The following is a 25,010-nucleotide window of genomic DNA, read 5'->3' as shown; positions in this document are numbered from 1 at the left end:
CACTCTTTTCTTACTCGTGAAGCGAGTATTTCCACCACTGCTTGCTGGGCAAGAATATTTCGTTACCAAGTCTAAGTTCGATATTCCGGAGGATGTCAGAACGAAAAAGTTATCAAAATTTGCAAAGAGATTTGCGGATGTGGTAGAGTAAGCGCTCCCTTCACTACTTCTGAAACAATCAACGGTACGACTTACCCCGAAAAGTGCTTCAAGAAGCGTCTTTTATCATTCATAAGAAAACACATAGTATCAACTCTGTTTTGGCCTGATCTGGCGTCCTGCCACTACGCTCGAAACGTGTTGGAGTGGTACCGAGCTAATGGAGTTAAATTTGTGCCAACATATATGAACCCATTAAATTCACCGGAACTTCGCCCAGCTTGAGCTTGCGCTTGATTGACTGCCCGTAGTTGCTACTCCATTATGACCAAATTCACAGGAACTTCGCCCAATTGAAAAATTCTGGGCAATTGTTAAGACAAAACTTCGCAAACGTCCCAAAATTAGTAAAATAGAGCTGGAGTTGAAGAAAATTTGGGTAAAAACAACTAAAAAAAAGGGAAAATCGATTGTACATAATGTGATGGGTGGAGTGCGAAGGAATGTGCGCATATTCAAGATGGGTGATGAAATCGAATAAAACAAATGTTGTGAATTATACCTAAAAAAATGTTTTCCATTCCCTGAAAATTTCAAGTAAATCCGATAATCGGATTGACATCAGACAGACATTTGCTCAGCCGATTTCTATATGGTGCCCATAAATGCATAACAGTCCCATTTAGATAGGAAATCAAGCAAACATGGGACTGTTATACATTTCTGGGCAGTATGGGTCTCCTACGTTTCTATAAAAAGTTCGTTTTCGGAGTGAAATGATAGCATTTCGGTACAACTTTGTTATACGAGAAAGGCAAAAAGTAATGTTCTTACCTTTTAATTATTCGTCATTCCATTAACTTCAGAACGATGAATGTAAAACTGTTTGATATTAATTATTATTATGATTCGCTATTTATTTATTTCCTTGCGATGTTTGTAAAATATCCTTCGCTTCTTCTTTCGGAAAGCAATAATCGACCTGTGCAATTTAAAATAGAAAACAATGGGACCAGAATTCACGCCGTATTCAACTAGATGTAAACAACTCGGTTGTACGTTTTATTTATAAGGATCAAATTCTAAAGTTGTTGGTTTCAATACGTGTCACAGGACTTGTTCTGGTTTTGGAAATTAAATGTTTACTCTTTACATATTATATATATGTATATATATACAAAATGCACCTGCTCTCAGCAGAGAAAGCAGCATCACCTGAGAATGCACGATGAAAATGGAAATACGACGTGGAAAAAAAATATAAACATGGAGAGATAGGCGTATCAACATCACTTCAGCGAATCATTTTATGAAAGCATACACATCATCATTTCATTTTTGACTTATTGAATAATCTTGAATGTATTTTGGTTGAGGCTTATTGAATACATCATTATTAAAATTTGCCAAGAAACGAACAATATTTGTTTGATTTATTTGTTTATTTAAAATTCATCTGACATTCAACAGTCTTAATGAATAACAAGAATATTAATATAAGGAATAAGAACTATAAAAAAGTGAGTCATGAAAAGTATGAGATATGCTTTATCATGTAGTTGAATTGGACTGTTATATGATCGTCTTGATAAATCCATAAAACTCATGATAAAATGAAAAATACATATGCTAGTGCTTAGTTGGGGTAATGTTTTCTATGTCACCCTCTAACCGAACTATAAAGGAATGTGACTCACTGTATTGAAATGCAGTTATTATACTACAGCTATTACAAATAAGGTCTACTGCTGTCGTTCGCCTTACAACCAGTTAATGCACGCCGACTCATGTTGTACCAGATCAACTACAGTTTTGTCTGACAAAGAGTCAATTAAAATGCTGTTTCAGTAGTTCATGTGGTTCAAATAACTACAAGGCTTTCTATCCAGAAGTAAAACTTACCCTTGCTTGGAAAGTGATTCCATTTCCGTAAAATGCTTGCTCAGGATACATAGGCACCCGTATGTCTTGGTCATCCTTTACCAAATCGTAAGGTTGAGAAGGCATTTTGTTGCTTTTGTTGAAATGTTGATATCACTCTTTTCAAAGCTACACTTTTATAGCATGGAAGAGCCACTAGATCATTTCTCTCTTTACTGTAAAATTTCTTTTCACTAGATATATATTATCAACGTTCTTAATAACATTTTCACATTTAATTACTCATCACTATTTCGTTTTCAATCTCACTAAAATTTTAAGGAAATCATTTTAAATAAGTCCACTTGATTTTCAGTAACAAGCAACTAAAGGTCAATTACTTTTGGGAAAAGTTGTAATGCTGTAACACAGAACACTATTCGGAGGGAAAGAACAACGAAGGCAGCACAAAGTGGAATAGCGCAATTTCAGCTTTTCTTTTCTACATATTTTTTCGAGAGTGTTTTGCTGCCACAAATCAACTGGAATTAATCATATCTTGAGACTGATTTTCCTTCATTTCTTTTGATCATTGCCCAGAACATTCAACATCATCAAGCTGGGTCATACATATAATAACTGTGGCCATCATACACGCGGTTCAGGTGTAGAAAGCAATGTAAGAAAGAAAAGGTTTATGCTCTTATGCCTTATTCATCTTCCTTTTGAGGTATAAACTGGATAAACCGGTTCTCAATTTCGCGGCAGCTTTCCTATATAAAAAGCATAACAAGAAGTAGAACCTATTTTTTTTATCTTTGTTGTCATATGTGCACGTTGATACAAAAGGAAACATATGAAACTCTCTGGGTTTCACATGTCGTCGTGTTTTCTTATGTTAGAATTCATGCTGGCAAACTAACACTTTTATTGGGGTGAACTATCTAATGAATAAACGATGCAACAGTACAATTAGAATCAACGTCTCTCAGTTTAAATCTGACTATCATACTCATTTATATTTCAACAATTCCACGAAACTATATTTTATATTGCTATGAAACTAAACTTCTTTTTCAGAACATGGTTTAAAACGCGACTGTAAAAAAATCAAATCGATATTGTAATTTTGAAACAATTTGCTCAATTCCGTCTAGCCATTATTATGTACTTTTTAATACTTACTAATGCATCGAACACACATTTTGTGATAACTAATTCAATTTATTGTTGAATATTTATTATCGTAGTGTGTTTTATTTCATTGGACATGCCAGACATGAAATCTATTTTTGAAACTGTAACGATGGAGATTTTGAAGAACGATCCAAACTTGAATAAAAAAAAACTCTATTCCGACCGGTCACACATATATTCTCTCAATCTAGGGTGTACCGATTGAAATAAAATTATTCACGCACGATGATTTACACTGGAAATCAAGTCTAAATCATAAACAAATTACATTCCTTTGTTTCATCGTAAAACAATTAAGAAAATTATCACAACTGCATGATATCTATCATGCCTAACGATGACTAACTTCAACAGATTCAATGAGTCATATCGCTGCAGAAACTATAATGCATTCACTAGTCGCAATGCACGATGTGAAAGAAACATGAAACAGCTTCCGGTTCATTTAACTATTTTTCTTCCTGCGCTTAGAACACTATACACTGGAAACAACTATGTCGCGGATGTAGAAAGAATAGAAGCACACAATACTAAACTGTGAACGCGTTGGTTTACGGTAAATATTGCACTTGTTTGTCACTTTACTTTCTAGGTAAGCATTAATACACATTTACAGCACTGCTCCAGCTATCTTTGCTTCTCAGGTGTAGAGTGCGTGAACTAATTGAGCTGAATTCCGGCATTTTTTCAACTCTTGTGTTTTGTGACATTCAACATACATGATGATATGATTGAACATACTTCAATCATTTTTTTTATAAAACTATTTTATTAATATGCACATTTTCATCTTGTCTGTATATCAAAACTCATGGGTCAACACACCCATCTAGCCCGATACACGCAGAACAACTGACTGTCTGGATTGCTTCGAATGCTTGAATGGAATTGACAATGTTCTCAGGATGGGTGTGTGTTGCGATGCTATGTGTTCATTAGGGTGCGATCAGATGTTATAGACGAATCCAAGTAGAATAAGGAACCTTTAACGATAAATAACAATATACGTCAACCTTTTTCAAATTCTTGTAAACATTCTGGACAAAATGTAATTAAATATAATTAATGTAAGATTCGCAAAAAGTTCATAAATATCAAAATGTATAAATATATATAGAAAATAAATAACTGAAGTTCCAACAGAGCTTTTTGGTTTTATACATCAGTTATTTTTTAAACCAATTGTGTTTAGATCTTACATGCCATTTAAAATGATTTTGGCCTTGATTGGAACTTTAACGGAACTACACTGCCGTGTCAAGCATATCTGTCCCATGTCGAAAAATATGCAACTGAGAAAAATGCGATTGAAGTTGGAAACATATTTTTCAGTTTGTAGCTAAATTGCCCCATGAAACCTTCACTAATAAACGTATATCGATGAAAATAGTGTATTTCTAATGGCTTAGTATGTTTCAAAGGATAAACACTGTTTTTTAGTGAAATTTATTCAGTGGGACATTTATGCTGCGAAATTGAAGACAAAATTGATAATTCCAAGCATATTTGTCCCAGTGCTAGAGTATCATCAGATTACTTTGCGCTTAGCAAAAGTTCAGTTGGGTCTGGATAATAACCTGATTCAAATTAGATGCATTAGGTATTTTCAAAGCGTATTGTAGTAAGGGGCCATACACCAATAACGTAAGCTTTTGGGGGAGGGGGCTCTTACGCTCCATAGAAAAAATGTGTATAAAAAAGCTGACATGGTGACGAGTGTGTCTGATATTATACCTTATATAAGGGTAAGAACAGTGAGAATTGGTTCCTAAACATAATTTGATCCTGAAATAATCTTATATATAAAAATGAAATGGTCTGTGTTCGTATCCGCATAACTCGAAAACGGCTGGATGGATTTTTTTCCTTTCTTCAGCAGAAACATTCGTTATAGTTTCCGACGGGTTTATATGATATTTGCCCATGCGAAAATCACGAGTAAGGTTGAGTAAATCGTGAAAAGCTAAAACTAAGATTTGTATGGAAATTTCCCATGGGCAGTTCACAACGCGCATTTTCGCCTACTATGCAGGACAACGTCTGCCGGGTCGACTAGTACAGGATAATTATGTTTCAGCGCAGAAGCATCAAAATCAGGTTCCGTGGTAACTCAATACCGCAATACTGCGAAGGTGTTTGATGATTCCTATGAAATTTATTTCAGATTAGCATCTGATGTGTCGAGTGGAAAATTCCACCTGCGTGTATAAACCATTTTTTCGTAGTAAGTTGCACTCGACGGGAAGTTCGGCACCATTGTTTGCTATTGAAAATCGATTAGAAGTGACTAATTCCGAAGTTATTGCAAAAATCTTGTATAAATGTAAATGAATTGGGCCCACCTTATAGCCATGCGCTTAGAAGCACGACTAAAAAGCGATGATGCTTAGGTGGCCTGGTTGGACTCACGGTCAAAGGAATTTTCGGGTGCTATTAGGCATAAAAGTATTATCGTGTTAGCACAGACAAACAGAACTCGTCCAATTTCCATCGTTCACTGATTTACTGGTCAAATCAAGAAATCATTAGTTGGCCAATCGAACACTCGTGGCACGCGCGTCGGATTTGCTCTAGTTTGACGTTTGCTCACTACTGCCATCTGGTTCGTGATTTTCCCAAATAACAGAAATGAGTGAATGATCATTGTGTTATGTCTGTTTGTCTGTGGTGTCAGCCTCATCATATATACGAATGCAAAAATGGTAATGCCAATAAAGGAAAGAAGAAAAAGTGTAAATAAATACATCTTCTTCCTCTTATTCTTATTGACATTACATCCCCACACTGGGACAGAGCCGCCTCACAGCTTCACAGTGTTCATTAAGCACTTCCACTTAACTGCGAGGTTTCTAAGCCAAGTTACCATTTTTGCATTCGTATAACATGAGGCTAACACGATGATACTTTTATGCCCAGGGAAGTCGAGACAATTTCCAATCCGAAAATTGTCTAGACCTGCACCGGGAATCGAACCTAGCCACCCTCAGCATGGTCTTGCTTTGTAGCCGCGTTTTACCGCACGGCTAAGGAGGGCCGAATAAAAATGCAATGCGAATAAAAATGAGAGACTATTAGTTATAAAACTTAAGTGAATTTTTATATAAACATGCTAAATATGCTTCAATTATTACTTTTCAATTTTCATGATGTACAAGAAAGGCATCAACGATGGTAGGTGGATTAACCTTTTTTACCCATTGAAACTATATACCACAACCCATATTATATATCTGAATGATTTGATAATGAAAATTGGCCTCTTCGTAGTAATTTAATACATGTTGCATGAAATTTGTTTTAATGGGACAGTTATGCTTGGAAATTCTACAATGGGACAAAATGACCCGATATTTTTTCGCCAAGTTTTCGAACAAACTATATGTATTTATTTGTTCACAATGAAATATACATTAATTTAGAACGTTTGGTGCAAAAAACTCAAAAATGATAAAAATCGACATGGGACAGATATGCTTGGGACGGCAGTACAGGGGTTAGACAAATCTCGCATTAGTTTGGCGTACAGTTTGTCATAATTTGCGACATATGCACAGATTGTGTTAAATAAACGACAGGCCCTTGTATTAGGTCTCCGGTCACGAGAAAATAAGAACTGGTCATGTGTTAGTGGCTACATTGAATCTACTTTTACACTCCCCCCATCGAGGAGTGAAATGCTGTATACTTCGACAACCTCAGCAACCATACAAAAAAAAATGGGTCAAAGACGGGAATTGAACCCGGCCCATCCACACTTAGCACATCTAGACGGACGCGCTAACCATTTGGACTATTTACCAGATGAGGAAAGACGCGACCAAAGGCAAAGGCAATCGATTCGTTTGGATGTATTGATCGAAACCAAATAAACCGACTTAATGCAATGATCTGTATTACCAAGTATGACATTCTCTGATCGGTTTGAATGCGAGATTTGATACAAAATGCTTAATACAAATATTGTCATACAGATTTGTTTAGGGTGTACTGATACTGATGTCATATATGCGGCAGCATCTCCCTCCGACGCGTGCTACGGACGGAAACTTTCTGCGATTGCCAAGCAATTAATTTTCACTTTGAACCAAATTCTTCCTCAACCATCCCTTTTATAGAATGTTGGGTCCTGAGAAGAACCGAATAATATAAATAATGCGCCTTCCGAGTCACTAACACCAACCACTCAATAGTCCGACGCGCGCTTGTGATTCTGCTGCCGAAGTCAATTTCCGCTGTGGCTAAGCGATGATGATTTGTCTTTGATGAAAATATATTCTGCGCAACCTTTTTTTTTTTAAAAATTGAGGTTCTAAAAAAAACGAATAATTTTCGAATAATGTGCCTTCTAAATTAACTACAACAAATCCAGATCCCGAACCATGCGAGAAATTTTCACTGGAGTGCCGATGACGCCGAAGATAGTCTGTTTGCCGCTGAGCCGCTACGGATGCAGCAAACACCGCCTTCACTGCCATCTTTCTGTCCGCTCTCCGTGGATCCTCGAACCGAAATGACGCGCGGGCGCGAAACACGGGTCTATTTATACCCAGAGAAAATAAAACAGTGGGTCAAAAGGCCCGTGGCTTATATCATTCTGATGTCCGTGTTGGGAATGCATGAACGGGATTGGTTGATTCTGATATTTTCACGGGGTAGGACAAGAATTGAAATTTCTAATAGCTTATCGTGAATAATCAAAAGTTTCAATGAAATTGACAAATTTTTGGAGAGTATCCGAGTCGATTGATATATAAATCTCAAAAATCCATCGAAAGATAAAGGCTGTATTATCGTTCAAAATCTTACATGGTTTCGTGACGGTCTCCAATTTTATTTTCTGATGTGACACCCAGTACCTTCGAGTAAGACGTTATCCAACGTTAAAAACCTTATAAGTTATGGCAAAAACCTATACGAAAATTCTAATACACTTCATTATGCCACCTAATGAATGATCCCATACCAAAAAGCTAATAATATTCATAAATTAATGAAAAGTATAAGTTTTGGAATGTATGTGGCTAATGCAATGTATAAGTTTTTGCCTTTCTCGTACAACAAAGTTGTGCCGACAGGCTATCATTTCACTCTGAAGACGAACTTTTTATAGGAACCTCGGAGACCCATAGTGTTATATACCAATCGACTCAGCTCGACAAACTGAGCACATGTCTGTCTGTCCGTGCGTATGTATGTGTGTGTATGTGTGTGCACAGAAGCTAAGAAAACCATTAGAAAACTTTTCATATAGTAATCCTTAACCGATTTTCTTGCAACAACTTTCATTCGACTGGGGCCAAAGCCTAGTTGATCACTATTGGATTTGATGACAATCTGTCATTGCGTTTAAAAGTTATGAAGGAAATATTACATTGAACCATATAAACCCATATGAGGTTTGTATCTTGGCTAAACACGACAAAGGCAGTCTGTCACTTTCATAGAAGAATTGTCAATAGGGGAAGAGGCCCCAAAACGCCCCCCCGATGCAAAACGCCTTTTGTGGTTTCCCTCATATTTACCATCATTAAGATGTCCGTAACAAAACTAGATCTAAAATTATGTAGGATAGGCGAAGAAAGTTTCAAAAAAGTGCATGGGAAGGTCGGAAAAATCGAAAATTTTCACATTTTGAAGAAACATCTAACATTTTGGCGAGGCAAAACGCCCTAGTGGCAATAACCTACAAAGTACTTGCGTCTCCACGGACTATCCATACTAGAATGCTGATTCGCCGACGCGTGGTACTTTGTTCCCTAGGAGCTGCCAGCTAAAAGGCGTTTTGCCTCATGAGTTTTCCGGCAACAGAATATCACCACTTTTTTGAAATGTGAATATTATCAATATGGTTGAGATTTTTGTCAATTTTTGAATGGCATCAACTAGCTATCTTGTTTAACTGATACATAATGTAAAAATACCCATGAATAGCTTTACAAATAAGACAATAAAGCAGTGTTTGCTTAGCTAGGGCATATTGCCCCCCCTTCCCCTAACGATAAAATCAGCTGATTTTAAATGTCTTGTAAAAAGGCCTAATTTGGGAGCTGTAAGACTCACTGGACAATTCGTAACAGCTTCCGGGTGTTCTGCAAAAATGACATGTGATCTAAATGTACGACCAAATCCAGGACCGTTTTCACGGAGATGGCGATATCGCTGTGTATACCTGACGGATCTGACGATCTGCAGCCAACATTAGTTGTCATATTAGTTCGGATCGCTACGAATCGTTCCAGTAGTAGAAGTCCATTACACAGGTGATCCTTAATTGTTCTTCTTCTTCTTCACATTTCCGATTCGCTGCTTCGTGTTCATTCAGCACTTCCACAGTTATTAACCACGAGGTTTCTAAGCCAAGTTACCATTTATGCATTCGTATATCATGAGGCTAACACGATGATACTTTCATGCCCAGGGAAGTAGAGTTAATTTTCAATCCGAAAATTGCCTAGTCTTCATTAGTCATTAGAAAGCAAATAAGGATTGGTTTATTGAATATAGCTTGGATTAGGGTATCTGTTCGTATATCAATAACAATAAGGCAATAAGCACAAAAAGTACATTGATTTCTCATCCAATTATCTAGCACCGTGTGAATAGAATCACATAATTTATAATTGAGAAGTTTGATGACTTCAAAAATGAAATTTATGTCACATTTATGAAGTACTAGTCGACCCGGCAGACGTTGTCCTGCATAGTAGGCGAAAATGCGCGTTGTTAACTGCCTATACAAAATTCTCATACAAACCTTTTTTTAGTTTTACACGATTTACTCAATTTAACTAATAATTTTCAAATGAGGAAATATCATATAAACCCGTCGGAAACTGTAACGAATGTTTCTGCTGAAGAAATGAAAAAAATCCATCGAGCCGTCTTCGAGTTATGCGGATACGAACACAGACCATTTCATTTTTATATATAAGACTACCTGAAAAACATCATCACCACCATGCACCCATTTCAATAACATTCTAAAACAGTTAATCCTATGCCTGTACCTAGTTCAATAATACTATTTCCAACATAAACTACACACACTATTACGTGATGATATGATTGCAGTGATGCCGAATTCTTAAATGTTTTGTATTTATGTAGGAACAACTGAAACATTATCAGAAATACAACAAATTATAGTATTTGTTGCATTTTTCCATCTTATCAGTTCAATTTTATGTTTGTCATAATTTATCTTTTCGATATACTTTATTTTATAAACATAAGAGTTGAATTTCACAATGAAAGTTCGTTCAAGCAATTTTGAAATAAAAATCTAAGTCGGCAACCCGTGAGGATACTGCAAGCCATGTACACAGTTTGGAATACGGACAAGGATAATTGAAACCTATTGAGACGTAGCTGATGAAGAATGTGTGTAGCCGCCAGACATTCTAAATACTCACGCTTTTCTAATGTGAACGTGTACTGTACACATGTGGAAGTGTTGGCTTGACAAATGGATTGCGAGTGATTTGAATACGCGTCCAATTTGGGAATTTCGAGCTCATTCAGTAGCCGCTAGGTTGCGAAGGCCGACGGAGGTCCTTCGTAGCTTAGTTGGTTAAAGCACCCAGTCTAGCGTATTGAGGGTCGTGGGTTCGAGTCCCATCGAAGGGAAAGTGGTTACCTTCAATACATTTTGCAAATGGATATCTTCCACTTAATGTACATATTCACTAGAGGCCTTAATAAGAGAAATGCGGATAGAAAATGTAACACTGCAGCCAAACTTCTTTATTAAAGAACAACACATGAAAAGGAAGAATTGGTTTATCTAGGTAAAAGTTTACATACCGATATTTAATGTGTTTACATCACATGACAATAGAATCCAATAAACAAAGCAATTTAATTTCATAATCTATCATTGTCTTGCATATACAGGGGTTGTTTGGACAGAATGATCGGCACAGGCAAAATTTTATCGAAATTGAAATGACCATAACTCTGTGAAAAATCAACCGATTTCTTTGGTTCTTACAGTGTTCGACTGAAAAATTAATCAAGTTTTGGGAAACTGTTTCAAATCCATGTTCAGACAACTGGACACCGGAGATAATCCGGATTATTCGAGGGCATGTCAAAAATGCTTTTTTTTGAGCGCTTGTATTTTTTGCTTGGATCTTGGGTGAAATGTTGACTCTTTTTATATTTTTTACATAAACTAGAGCTTTTCCTGAGTTGATTGATGTCACAGATCGGACACCAAAAGCCTGAGATATGACCATTTCCGTGAAATCCGTGAAACCAGTTCCATCCATTGTCGCATGCACGCTATTGTTCTAGTAGGCAGCGTTCTTGCACCAAGTGGTATCCTGTGTTTCTGAGCATATATTTAAATTTAAATTGTCCTAGACTACCGTCATACGAATATGTGTCCCATGTTTGCTGAGATTTCCTATGTACATGAGACAGTTATGCGTGGAACGGCCGTAGAGGTGAGCGCGCCGGTCCGAAAATCGTCGGTGGCGACAGCGCACAATGGTCAAATTTCACGACATAATTCGATAACTCGAAAGCCATCAGCGCTGAAGTTTTGTAAAATGTATTGTATGTCAATTGGCCGAAATGGTTGTTTAAAAAAAAAGATATTTTCGGGCCAAATGGCTCTTTCTGCCAGACACGCCAAAAGTAGAAACTGATAATCCAAACTACAACTGGATTCGAATTTGGAAAAACATTTCAATCCCTGATCTTCTGCCTTCCCATAGAAGTATTCTCTACATGTGGGTAAATCAGAAAGTGCCACATCGTCGACTGCTCTTCAGGATGCAACGAACGAACGGAGAACAGTGTACAAACTGTGTGGGGAACATAGAAACAATACAACACAAATTCTTTGCTTGTCCAAGAGTAATCGACGCTTATCGCCTACTGAAACGAAAGTTGCATGAGATAACAGGCGGCCAGTGTTTCAACCATGAAAATCTGATGCGGCCCACACTGTATCGTCTTCGAAAGATGACGAAAGTATCACTATTAAATTATTTAGTGAATTATATTAGTTTTATTGATAGAAGCAATGGAGGAATAGATACTGATGAACTGAATTTCATTCTTGATGTCGGAGTTTAAACAATTACCTATTTGTAAATAGTTTTATAATCATAAATCGACAAATAAACGTGTAAAAAAAGTGAAAAAAAGACCATTTCTATCAAATGACATTTTCGGCCAAATGATCTGTTAGAGCAAAACAATTTTTCGGTCAAATTACCAGTTCGGCCGAATATACCTTTCGTCTGTTTGTCGCTTTCGGCCACATGACATTTTCGGTAAAAAGATTTTCGTCCTGATAACCGTTTCGGACAAACATTCAATTCGGTCAAGTGGTTGTAGGCCAGATGACTTTCAACTTTATCCGTTATTCGGCCAAGTGGAATTCGAAGATTTTCAGAGTTCAGTGCGTGATCTCTCATGTTTCGGACAGCAGAACGATCGCGCGGTCGGCCGAATTATTGTGTTCTGCATTGCGCGGCCGGTAATAAAATTAATCAGTTCAGTGCGTGATCTCTCTTGTTTCGGACAGCAGAACGATCGCGCGGTCGGCCGAATTATTGTGTTCTGCATTGCGCGGCCGGCAATAAAATTAATCAGTTCAGTGCGTGATCTCTCTTGTTTCGGACAGCAGAACGATCGCGTGGTCGGCCGAATTATTGTGTTCTGCATTGCGCGGCCGGTAGTAAAATTAATCAGTTCAGTGCGTGATCTCTCTTGTTTCGAAGCGGGCTTGGTAGTCATATGGGTACTGCTTCTGCCTCATACGCAGGAGGTCATGGGTTCAATCCCAGGTCCGTTCCATTCTCCTACTTTTTATCTTTCTCTTTATTTCTTATGTTCTAGCAATCGCTAGAACTGGAAATGGACTTCCATACCGTTTCCATTACTATTCCTATACCTTCAACTTGAGTATTCTAACAGTAATCTGTTAGAATTGGAAATGAACTATAGAGCTCGTTTCCTACATCCAATTAGAAATTCCATCAGTTACCTTCTCCTATCTATCACATTGGCAGCTCGTTAACCAAGACGGACCCCTGCCTCCCCAACCTAACCCAGAAATTCCAACAAATTCCGCATGAACTCGTGGCAAGTGCAGAGGTATATTCGGCTTGCAGTGGGTGAGTGATTGCATCATCATTTCCTCCCCTTCCCTACATTGACTTGCATTCTGACGTGGCAGGCGCCAGTATGACCTAACAAATGAGATCACCAGTACTTGTACATTGAAGATGTGTGCTAGTCCCAAGCAAACATCTGTTGGTTCCCTGTGCAAGAACAGCTGATCTGGTCATAATGGAGTAGCAACTACGAGCAGTCAATCAAGCTCAAGCTCAAGCTCAAGTGGAATTCGAAGATTTTCTTTGGATATTAAAACAGAGTTTCGCGTAGAAATCCAAATAAATTCTTCAAAATTCCGAATAATTTTCCATAAGTATGTCAAACATTTTTTAGTGTAAATTCAAAAAAAAATACGTAGAAATTATAAAGAATTTTTATGGAAATCCTGGAGAATTTTCCATTAAATAAAAAAAAACAGAATAATCCACCTAGCGGTGATGGTGTCTTCCTCGTGTATTTCAAAATGTTTCATAAAATTAACATAAGGGCATCTTTAGTAGAGTTATAAATTGTATGGGAGTTAGGAAATGAAATTGAAACTGTAAAAATGCCATCTTCTACAGACGTTATAGTTTCAAAAATTCGAACAGTTTCGTCGGGAAATTTATAACTGGAATACTGCTCAGTTGTATTTTTGCACGAATTTGCAACAGAATTTTCTCTAGTTTTATTTCGTTCAAAACAATAGAAGATGACGTCATCAGCTACAAAAAATACGACATCGAATCGACATCATAACAGTTTGACATTTGAATTGGCCTCGGATGATTATTTTTTTGTTTTCCAGTATAAAACATGTGCAGCTTCAAAACTGCTACTGAAGTTGCATTTCTTGTTCTATTTCTTTGACAGTTATAAAATGTAAAACTCGGGAAATTAATATATTTATAACTGTAACATTACTAAAGATGCACTTTATGGAGACAGATTCAGTTGTTTCTTTCAATTCACATTTATTTGCATTCATTTGCAGCAGCTTCAGAATGTTTGCATTTCTCGTATACAAACTATACGTAAAGGCTCGTCAAATTTCCATTATTTACTGAATTACTGATCAATTCAAATAATCATTAGTTGACCAAATACAGCGCGCATCGGATTTCCTCGAGTTTGATATTTGCTCACTAACGCCATCTGGTTCGTGATTTGCCCAACTAACTGAAATCAACAGATGTCGTTAGTGTTTAAATGACGATGAATTTGATGTGTAAATGTTCAATGTGTTATGTCTGTTATGTTTGTCTGTGGCTATAGGATCACATTTGAACCGAACTTTTGACATAAGGCCCATGGTCCAATGCACCGAGTTCACCATTGACGTTTGAGCGGTGCGCTTTTTCATTCATCGAGTTCATGCAAGTGTTCATGTTTAGTAAACAGCGCCCGTCTCAAACGTCATTGTGTTCATTCGGTGCATTGGACCATAGTGTTATATACCAATCGACTCAGTTCGACGAATTGAGGTAATGTCTGTATGTGTGTGTACAAAAATGAACGACACACTTTTTGATACTTAGCATTTTTCAATTCGTTCGCAACAAGTTGCAATCGACGCGGTTTGCGGTCTAGTTGTGTCCCATTGGTTCGATTCGATCGGCCATTGCGTTCCAGAGTTATTCAAAAATCATTGTTTTTTTTTTTGACAAAATTCATCCCTTGGAAAACAAAATTCCAAAATCGAAAAAAAACGCAAATAGACATACATGCAAGAAAAAAGTAAAATCTATCCCCCTAAAGTGCAAACTCGACCTCTCTTGTATGTTTTTCTCATTTTTATAATGCGCGAGAAAGGCACCACCAACACTACACGTAAAAAAATAACCTTATATGTTATGGCAAAAAACCATTCGAAAATGCTTATACTCTTCATTATGCCACCTAATGAATGATCCCATATCAAAAAGCTATTAACATTCATAAGTTAATGAAAAGTATAAGTTTCCGAATGTATGTGACTAATGCGACGTATAAGTTTTTTTTTATACGTGTCATTAAGCGCTTGCTTTGGCAAAAAAGTATTAGAAATATTAAAACCCAGATTAATCCACCTACAGTGAGATTTTGACCCTTCCTTAGTTATAAGGAAATTATTTCCAGATCCAGACTGCAGTATTTAAAACGAGATAAAACTATTCAGCTTCCCACGGCGATTTACCGTGATAGTGACAAAATAATTGCCTACCCAAAGGCGGATGTCATGGGTTGAGTGACAACTCAACGAATGATAACGTACTGTACTTCATGCTGCCTATCTATAAGGCGCTCGTCGGAATGAATAACTATTGTGACTTGGTTAGTAACTATCGTAACGCTGGTTGCATATATTGTACTCGTAATTTCCAGAGACCTCGATATTAATTAATCCAGAACTAACTAAATCAGTCATTGATCTGAGCGAAACTCAATAGCGTTCAATAATAACATATATTTCGCCTTATGGATGCCTAATTTGGTAAAACCAATACCTTCAATACCTTAAAAATGAGCGAGATTTTTATGGTAGTAAATTTCAGAATTTGCACACATACGCACACATACATGCATACAAGTGATCTATTAGTGTCTCAAAACATGCTCATATTTGCTATCTAGCTTCCACTGAAGAAATTTTTGAAATCCCTTTAAATTTTTACGTTTTTGCTTTTCTGAGAAGATTTTTTTGTACATGCTTCTATATGATCCTCAATTAAAATCATTTGTTTCTTTGAAACAAATCAGAAAAATAGGCATAATTCCATGTCATATCATTTGTTATAATTATATTTTCAATGTAAAAGTGAATTTGTTTAAAATACCATACATTTTATTTAATAATTCACGAGATTTCTTGATAGATTAAAACGTAACACACCTGCGTAACGCATACAGAGTGAAATTATAGACACTTCCGAAGGAAGGGTCAATAAAAACAACATTAATTTTTTTTACGTGTAGGTGGATTAATTTGGATTTTTGTTTAATTTCGAAAAAAAACCAGCTTAATTCACCGAGTGATGATACTGCCTTTCTCGCATTTAGCCAAGACTCCAACCTTATATGCCGCTTATATAGTTCTACTATCGACAGACATATGATTTCCGCACAATGATTTTCGTATCACGCTGTACGCGTACAGTGACAAGATGACACACATCTTTTCTTTCCACCGTTGTATCTATTAGTCAGCTTGTTTTGAAACTAATTCTACAGCTTTCCAAAACTATATTTTTCATCAAAATATATAGAAATCATAAACTGTTACTATGGTTTTTATAAGTATTGCACAATATTTATCCATATCTTTTTTTAATAAATTGTGAATTCGCGTCAGCAGTTCATTCATCGATATGAAAACGTCATTGATTTCCAATTCTTCGTATAGGTATTTTAGCAGAAATATGCGAGTTCTTGCAAATTGCAAGGCAATTATTTCTGTGGATGTTATTCACTCTATTCTATGGTTTGGGGCGACTTCAGTGCAAACGGCACTGATCGTTCAACTCATTTGAACATTTTGAAGGATAAAGCCAGCATTGTTCAATTGGGTCATAGATCCTGTAAAGGAACCGTACAATAATTATGTAAGCATTTTTTGTGGGTTTTACAACCCCCCTACCCCCATGTAAGATTTTTCCCATACAAATATTTTTTTATTTATATGGAACGTAAGAAAATGGCAGACCCCCCCCCCTCTCCCCCAAAGTGTTTACGTTAGTGTACGACCCCTAACAGGTTTATTCGGACACGGAACTCCAGGTTTTTCAAACACTTATTTACTTCGCGCTGATTACCGTTTATATCTGCACTCCACTTTTACCTCCACGAGATCCTCCTCTCCTCTTCTCCCTCCCTCTCCAAACACTACAGATCCAATTTTGAATTTGTCCAAAACAACGGTACAAAACATTCTTCCCATCTAAAAAAGTTGATTCTGACTAATGGCAAATCAAAGAGCCCGCATCCTTCCCAATCCTTAGACCTCATTCCAATTAAAACCCATGGGATCTTTGAACAAAATGTTCGAAATCACACGATACAGAACTCAAACCATTGAATATCATGCAAAAGTGACGGTAGATCTTTCCCGGAAACAACCCAAGAACTGGCAAAATCAATAGGAAGACATATTCAGCGCGTAATTGTAGCAAATAATGGACTTACGAATAATTATTTTGCAAATGTTGTGAAAAATATCATCCGGAATTGCAGAAAAACGAATTTTACTCAATCAGCTTGCAAATGTTTGTTTTTATTTCATATGTCAAACGGCGTATTTGACATTTCAAAACAACAAATTATGTTCTGTTTCGTACAATACAACGGTCGCAGGGCAGGGTACGGAAATCATCGTGCTATCGTGATACCAGCGTGATTCTGTGTGACAGACATATGATTTTATGCTGTACAGTGATATTGGTATCATATATGTGTCACAAGTATTCGATTCCATTTTCTTAATAACTTTTAAACGCAATGGTTTATCGTTATCAAATTCAATAATGATCAACAACCCGAGCAGCACAAGTCAGACAAAAATGGTTGCAGCAACTTAATTGTGACTGAATCCGGTCACATATAAGTAGCAGTAGCTTATGTGGAACATGTGTGCTGCTAGGAAAGGCTTTGTCCCCTGTCGAATGCAACTTGTTGCGAGAAAATCGGTCAAGAATTACTATATGAAAAAGTGCTAATGTTTTTCGGTTTTTGTGTGCACACACACACAAACAAACACACGGACAGACAGACATTTGTTCAGCTCGACGAGATGAGTCGATTGGTATATAACATCATGGATCTCCGAGACTTCTATAAAAGTTTGATTTTGGAGTGAAACAACTTTGTTGTACGGGAAAGGCAAAAATTCCATAGGAAAAATGGAGAAAGTTTTTTTTTGCAATAACTCCGGAATGCGGTTGCGCCAATTTTCAATAGCGAAAAATTATGCCGGATTCTGCAGTACAAAAAAAACGATTCCTATTGTTATAACCTTCCACACAATCCCAAAACCTCCCGTGGCACCTATGAGAGGTCGTACAGTTTTCTGCATCTTTCTTAAGTAGGTGTCCAACAAACCATCCTTCCCCTTCCTCAGCATTCGCAAGGACGTGGCCAGGACAGATCTCGACTATTGGAGAGTGGTAACGGATGAAAGTGATGCTACTCTCATACAATAGTCTTGGCTTGTACCACCTACGAATTTGTGAGAACTGCTAAATGCTAATTCTAATGCTTTTACCAAAAACGTGTCTTTTGCGGCGAAAACACCGTCTAATCATAAACTCTAGTGATAAATTTCACTGACTTGAAGATGGTTCTCCATTTCCGATATGGCCATCATAGATTTCGATCAGAAAAATTTTGCTCTCATTAAACACCATTTTAAACCCTTTGCAATGTAAATATTCTTATTGGTGTTATTCATTTGACCACATTACGACCAAAAATTATGGCTTTGATGGCTGAGCAACTAGCCATGGTGACTGCTGTCATAAGTCCGCTATAAAAATTAAATAAATCCAACAAGCATGAAAATTGTTACTTGGGAAGTGTGTCTCACATTTTTTCGTAACACACACATACAGACATAATTTCTATTCGTCGAGCTGAGTCGATTGGTATATAACACTATGGCTCGGTTTTGGAGTGATCGTATAGACTTTACATATAAGGTACACTGGGGGAAGTGGAAAAAGGGGGTAAGTGTAAAAATCGACTCCAAAAATTGGAATTGTACATACTTTACAGTTTTTACCACATCATAACATTATGCAAGAATATACTTTGATGCACACACTAATACTATGTTGAAATTTGTATAATACATACACTAACACGGTTAACGCATGAACTGTAATTTTAGGTTTCGCGAAAAGTTGATTTTTGCATTTATCAATTCTTATTTGCACCAATTGTCCCTTTTTCGAGTGAATTTATATCACAGGAGACCATTATAATATAATTAAACTAATCCCATGCAATTGGTAGTGATTTGTACCAAGAAAGGAAATAATGCAAAGATTTTACACTTACCCCAGGTATTAAACACTGCGGGGGAAGTGGGTAATGTTCTAATTACGCAATTTTTTCTTCTCTCTAGGGTTTATTTTGATGTGTGTGAATCTTAATATGTTTCTTCTTTGTTATCATTGTGATTCCAGTGATGATTGTACCAATATAAAGTAGAAAACGCCTGATTAATCCACCTATCGGTATTGATGTCTTTTACATGTTTTACATATGAAAAAAAATGTATAAGAAAGTTAAAAATAGCACTGATAGGTAAATATATTCTATAATTCACATTAATTTTTATTCATAACAAGTTTCGCCGTTGAATGCAATTTTTTTTGCGAACAAATTCGTTAAGGACAAGTGCTTAAGAATAGCTGATAATTTTGTACGTGCTTTCTGCTTTGGCAAAAAATATTAGAAATATTAATAATAAACAACATTAAATTTTTTTACGTGTTAAATACCGTTTTGAATAGAATTGATTCTATAGAATTTTTGAAAAGAGTTTTAAAAACTTCTTCGTATGGTTTCTCGTGTAGATTTTTTCGATTATCATCTTTCTGCTTCTTCTTCTTCGTGTAACATCAAAGCGCCAAATCGGATTGGCAGATAAAAGTGATAAATTGATGATTGACGCGTTCTACGCACAGTTTTTTGTTTTTAAAATATAAGAAAATGTTTGGTAATGAAAACCCTGTTTTGATTTTTTACAATTGCAGTGATAATAAAGCGTAAATTTTGATTCCAGTTTTGAAATTTCTCGAAACCTAACCTCACTTTTAATTTCCAATAAAAAAATCCACGTCCGAAACAGGTACACGGAAGAAATAAACTACCCAATAGTGAGCCAAAATTGAGTAAGTAGGGTCGAAGTAGTTTGCCTTTACTCCCATGTTAAAAAAGTACCCAACGGAAAATTTATTTACCCAAATGTAAGTTTAATTCACTCAATTTCAACCTCAGGTAATAAAACTCAAAATTGGCTTCCCGTATTGAACTGGCGTCGCTGGATTGTTTGGCTCTTTTGTTTTTGACAACAGAAGAAATAGTGGATGAAAGAGAAGAGAAAAAATAACTATAAAAAAATAAGTTTAAAAAAAACTCAACGCTGGGTACTTTTATTCTTCCGTGTACTGTCAAAATTGCGAGGTTAAGTTTGCCCTAGAGTTTGCCGCGCGCAATGACCTAATTATATAGTCATTTTAATTGTTTACTATGTTAACCGTGCTTTTGTTTGCCGGGTTGAAAATCGGTAGTTCGCTCGGTAGGAGTTTCGAAAAATCTGTGTTTTCGATTTTTCGTCTGTGAATCGGTAGGTGAGTCAAAAATCGGTAGGTCTGGCCACCCTGATTTTGACACTTGAATTTCTTAGGGGAGTTCATTTTGCGCTGGTCCATCAGTAAGTGGACAAGTGGTAAATCGAGATAAAGTGCTTTCAAATGGTAACATTTATATTATTCTTATACAAATCAATTATAATTTTAATTGTTCAATTTTTAGTATTCCTTACTTCATAAAGAAGAAAATGCTCACGAAGAAAGCATCTGGTCATGTTCTTGGGGTAGAGTTGCTTTGACAGTAGAAAACGAAGACAAATTGGACGCTGATGAAAATGATTCCCGTGATTCAGTTGGAAATAAGAAAGGTGAGGAATATCGCGATTTCATTGTAACCGGTGGCCTCGATGACCGCGTCAAAGTATGGGACGTAAAAGATAACAAACTGAAACTACGGAACACGTTTACCGGCCATTCACTTGGCGTTGTATCAGTGGATGTTAGTAGTAGTGGAGAAGGTAAGACTGGAACTAATCTTCGCATCCTGTTAGGTGTTGATTGTTTGTAATTGCAGTGATTGCCAGTAGCTCTCTGGATTCTGGTTTATGCATTTGGAAAGCAGATTCAGGTCAATTGCTGAATCAGATTTCCCTCGGACCTGTGGACTTGTGGACCGTCGCTTTTTCTCCTTGTGACAAATACATTATTTCCGGTTCTCATGAGGGTAAAATCTCCTTATATAGTGTCGAGAACGGAAAACCGGAACAAGTGTTGGATCCTCAAAATGGAAAATTTACACTGAGCATTGCTTACGTAAGTTAATATTTCATTATAGGTCTAAGTAATAGCCAATTCAAACCTCGTGTTTTATCACTTGATAAAGTGTATCTTGATATAAATCATCCTTATTCCCAATCGAAATAAGACGTGTACCACCAAGCTAATCTTTGCCATATGATACAGCTCGTAGTCTGAATAGGCAATAAACAAGAAATCGTGTTTTCCATTTTTTTGCAGAGTCCAGATGGTAAATATATAGCCAGTGGTGCAATCGATGGAATAATTAATATTTTTGACGTAGCTGCTGGTAAAGTCGCCCAAACACTCGAAGGACACGCAATGTCTGTTCGTAGCCTTTGTTTTTCCCCAGACTCCCAGATGCTGCTAACTGCTTCGGATGACGGACATATGAAGCTTTACGATGTAGCACATTCTGACGTTGTAGGTACTTTGTCTGGTCATTCATCGTGGGTTCTTTCTGTATCGTTCTCTGGAGATGGAAAAAACTTTACATCCTCGTCCAGCGATAAGACCGTGAAAATCTGGAATGTAGCTGAGCGCCAATGTTTACACACTTTCGATGATCACCAGGATCAAGTATGGGGCGTGAGATATAGTCTGGACAGTTCAAAGGTCATATCGGTTTCAGAAGACAAATGTGTGAATTTGTACGATTGTCCTCCAAACATAATCTAAACTGATGAAAGAAATAAAAATGCAGTTTCATCCTTTTTAATTTTGAAGACTTTTATTCGAATTTATTTTCATCAAGAGTTTCCTTTTTTCGACAGCTTTGTCTGGGAGGTGTATTCCAAATGGGTGAAAGTGTTTTAAAATACTATTAACTAGTGTTTCTTTCATAGCGTAATCATTAGCAATTTTACTTGATGTCCATATATCTGGCACAGTATGATGATTCGAAATAAATTCAATTGCTTGACGTAATGTGCAATGTCCTTTAGGAACAGATTGTGGTTCCATGTGCCCATATTCAAACTCTTCGCTAATAGTTCTCAGCAGTGGTAATGGCTTCTTTGAGGCTGGTTGTGGAGTCTAAAAATGTTCAAAAGGAAAAAAATATTAGCTAATACACTAAAGCGATTCGCATAAGAGTCCCATGTCGATTTTTGGAACATTAGATTGATGATTGAGATTTAGGAATAAGAGCTTAATTTTACAAAGTATACTTGTTTGAACACTTACAAGATTACAAGATTAGATTGATGATTGAGATTTAGAAACAAAAGCTTAATTTTACAAAGTATACTTGTTTGAACACTGACACATAATTATCAACCGAGCAAAGATTTCACCTTATCAGTCAAGACAAAAACATTTTTGGCCGATCGTAATCAAATGCAATAGTGATCAACATTCTTCTCTTCTTGTTATTTGCATTACATCTCCCACTGAGACATTGTTGCCTCGCAGCTTAGTGTTCATCAAGCACTCACACTTAATTTTTTTTACCGGGATCTCAGCAAAATGTTGAACTTTTACCGAGATTCGCACAGCCGTGCCCCAGCAAACATGTTTTTTGCCGAGATTTCTGTCAAAGTTGCTGAAAATCAGCAAATAATTTGCCGAAACCCAGCTAACAAACCTCATTTTTGACGGGATATCAGTTTTTTATTTGCTGGGCACACGGCTGTGCGGATTTTGCCGAGCTGCAGAAATAAAAACTGAGTGTGCTCCAACAGTTATTTACAGCAATTCTCGAATCGGACCATTGAAAAAATATATGTTTTACTTACCACATCAGTTGAAGTCACAAACACCTGCTTTAATTTATTGTCCAATGCAGTATTTTTCTTATTCAGCTCATTAATTAAATCTGGATTTTCTGAAAAAAAAAACGGAAATTTTAAAGCATGTATTGTAAAGTCCGTAATTCTTTGTTTTTTTTTTTTTTGAAAAAAAGGCCGTAAACTATAATACGGTTGATCATTAGTTATGCCTGTAAGGCCTCACAATTAAGGTCGATCTTTGTACATATGTCAAAATATAAATAAAGAAACTTGATTGTTATGTTTCTTTATTCTAAAATGCCACCCTAAAGTGATTAAGTATATAAATAATGTTTCAACACGGAGTCTATTCTTTCGCTACTATAGAAAAACAAAACAGTCATTTTGAGATTCTGTTTCTACACAAAGATTGAATAGGTATTCAATCGGTTAATACGACACACGTCCTCTAAGTGGAAGAGTGTCCTCGTCGCAGAAACAATAACCTGGAACCGACTCCCGTTGTTAGTAAAGCAGCAAAACTCCATCAACGCATTCAAAAATTCTCTTAGAAGGATTCGTTAAGAACTAATTTGCGTAATTCCAATTAATTGGTTTTCCTTTGTATAAAATGTTCGTGTACATTTCCTTGCCCTGAAAATAAAGTCTGTGCCTAAATAAAATTACAAATTAGATGAACAAGTGCATCCGAGGGTTATTCCTACAGTTTCTGTGGATCCAGTTTTGACAATACCATGTTGTAGGTATAGATATTAATGTACCGTAGTACCGCACTAAACAATTTGTAATTTTATTCATTCAGTTTTACGTGATCCTGTTACAGACCTTATTTTCAGGGCAAGGAAATTCAGGATTTTTTTATACATAATAGAAAACTAAGCTATCCCTGGCATTTTTTATCGAATTAAGTTATGCTGTGCTGATGCATTTTTCTTAACAAGTTATTTTCTCATCAGACATCATGAGTAGAATTGCAAGCAATCTTCTGGTAACTTTGAATGACCGTCAGTGCAGTGCGGAATAGGCATCGCGTAGTTATGACCTGACAATGTAACGACCTAACAGGTCCACGTAAATTACAATTACAAGTTCCGTTAGTGCAAATACGAGACGTACGTGGTATTTATGTAGGTACTTCCTTACCTATTTTTTTTGTAATTGATAGTCTGACATTAATCGATTAATAAAATTACAAAGTAAAAACTTAGGGTTAAGTGAACGAAGAAACGAATACGAATTACGAGGCTACATTTTAAAGGAAAAAAAAAATATTGTGAATGTGAAGAACTATATTCATTTCAAAATTTGCAGAAATAATGAATATAATATATAATATATATATATAATATAATATAATATATACATATATAGGTATATTTACCATCCAAGACTCTTTGAAGATCATTTAAGTTTGATTGAAATTTTGGAGCCGGCTTTGGTTTGGACTGGGATATCACTTTTTCAGCACGGCTTTCGACATTAAATCGATTTACTTGACGAACAACAACTGATAAAACTTTTCCCATTGCAAAAAATTGATTTCTTTTCCGTGGAAATTTATATAATTATTATACAATATCGAACATTATTTACGCGAATCAAGAATCCGCGACCTTTTCCTGCACGCTAACCTGAAACAACTCGCTGGGTCGTTTGTATTATTGTATACGTATGTTCGAGGTTGGGTGAATTAAACTCATTATTGGGTAGTTTATTTCTTCCGTGTACGGGAAGCCAAAATTATGGTCCAATAGGCCTTTTCACGAGACGTTTAAAATCAGCTGATTTTACCGTCAATTGACAGTTCTTCTATGAAAGTGACAGCTTCGGACTTGCAGGCCTGTTCAGCGGTTGTAAACAAGTGCAGCCTCGGCAGTGTCACATGAAAAGGTCTATGCACCGAATGAACACAATGACGTTTGAGACG

General features: G+C 36.5%; 3 protein-coding genes across 3 annotated transcripts in view; 1 reads left to right on the top strand and 2 right to left on the bottom strand.

Annotated features, from left to right (window-relative positions):
* Positions 1 to 4,010, bottom strand: part of LOC134217415 (capon-like protein) — a 61,243-nt gene extending 57,233 nt beyond the window's left edge. The window contains exons 1-2 of the mRNA XM_062696159.1: positions 3,742 to 4,010; positions 2,002 to 2,288 (exon numbers count right to left, since the gene is read on the bottom strand). Coding sequence (XP_062552143.1) covers positions 2,002 to 2,106 — 105 coding nt within the window. The 5' untranslated portion in view covers positions 2,107 to 2,288; positions 3,742 to 4,010. The remainder of the gene's footprint in view (positions 1 to 2,001; positions 2,289 to 3,741) is intronic.
* A 16,612-nt stretch (positions 4,011 to 20,622) lies between these two features.
* On the top strand, positions 20,623 to 22,071 carry LOC134217429 (superkiller complex protein 8). Its single transcript, XM_062696194.1, has 4 exons — positions 20,623 to 20,720; positions 20,779 to 21,073; positions 21,130 to 21,368; positions 21,573 to 22,071. Exons 1-4 carry the CDS (start codon positions 20,718 to 20,720, stop codon positions 22,029 to 22,031), a joined length of 996 nt encoding a protein of 331 aa, XP_062552178.1. The 5' UTR covers positions 20,623 to 20,717; the 3' UTR covers positions 22,032 to 22,071.
* LOC134217431 (protein NDUFAF4 homolog) lies at positions 22,068 to 24,730 on the bottom strand. Its single transcript, XM_062696196.1, has 3 exons — positions 24,465 to 24,730; positions 23,090 to 23,178; positions 22,068 to 22,388 (listed from the first exon to the last, which is right to left on the bottom strand). The coding sequence occupies exons 1-3, from the start codon at positions 24,607 to 24,609 to the stop codon at positions 22,068 to 22,070; spliced, it is 555 nt and encodes a 184-aa protein (XP_062552180.1). The 5' UTR covers positions 24,610 to 24,730.
* Between the last annotated feature and the right edge of the window lie 280 nt (positions 24,731 to 25,010).

Source organism: Armigeres subalbatus, chromosome 2 (genome assembly GCF_024139115.2).
Source record: "Armigeres subalbatus isolate Guangzhou_Male chromosome 2, GZ_Asu_2, whole genome shotgun sequence".
Classification (NCBI taxonomy): Eukaryota; Metazoa; Arthropoda; class Insecta; order Diptera; family Culicidae; genus Armigeres; species Armigeres subalbatus.
This window is presented reverse-complemented; position numbering and strand designations above follow the sequence as displayed.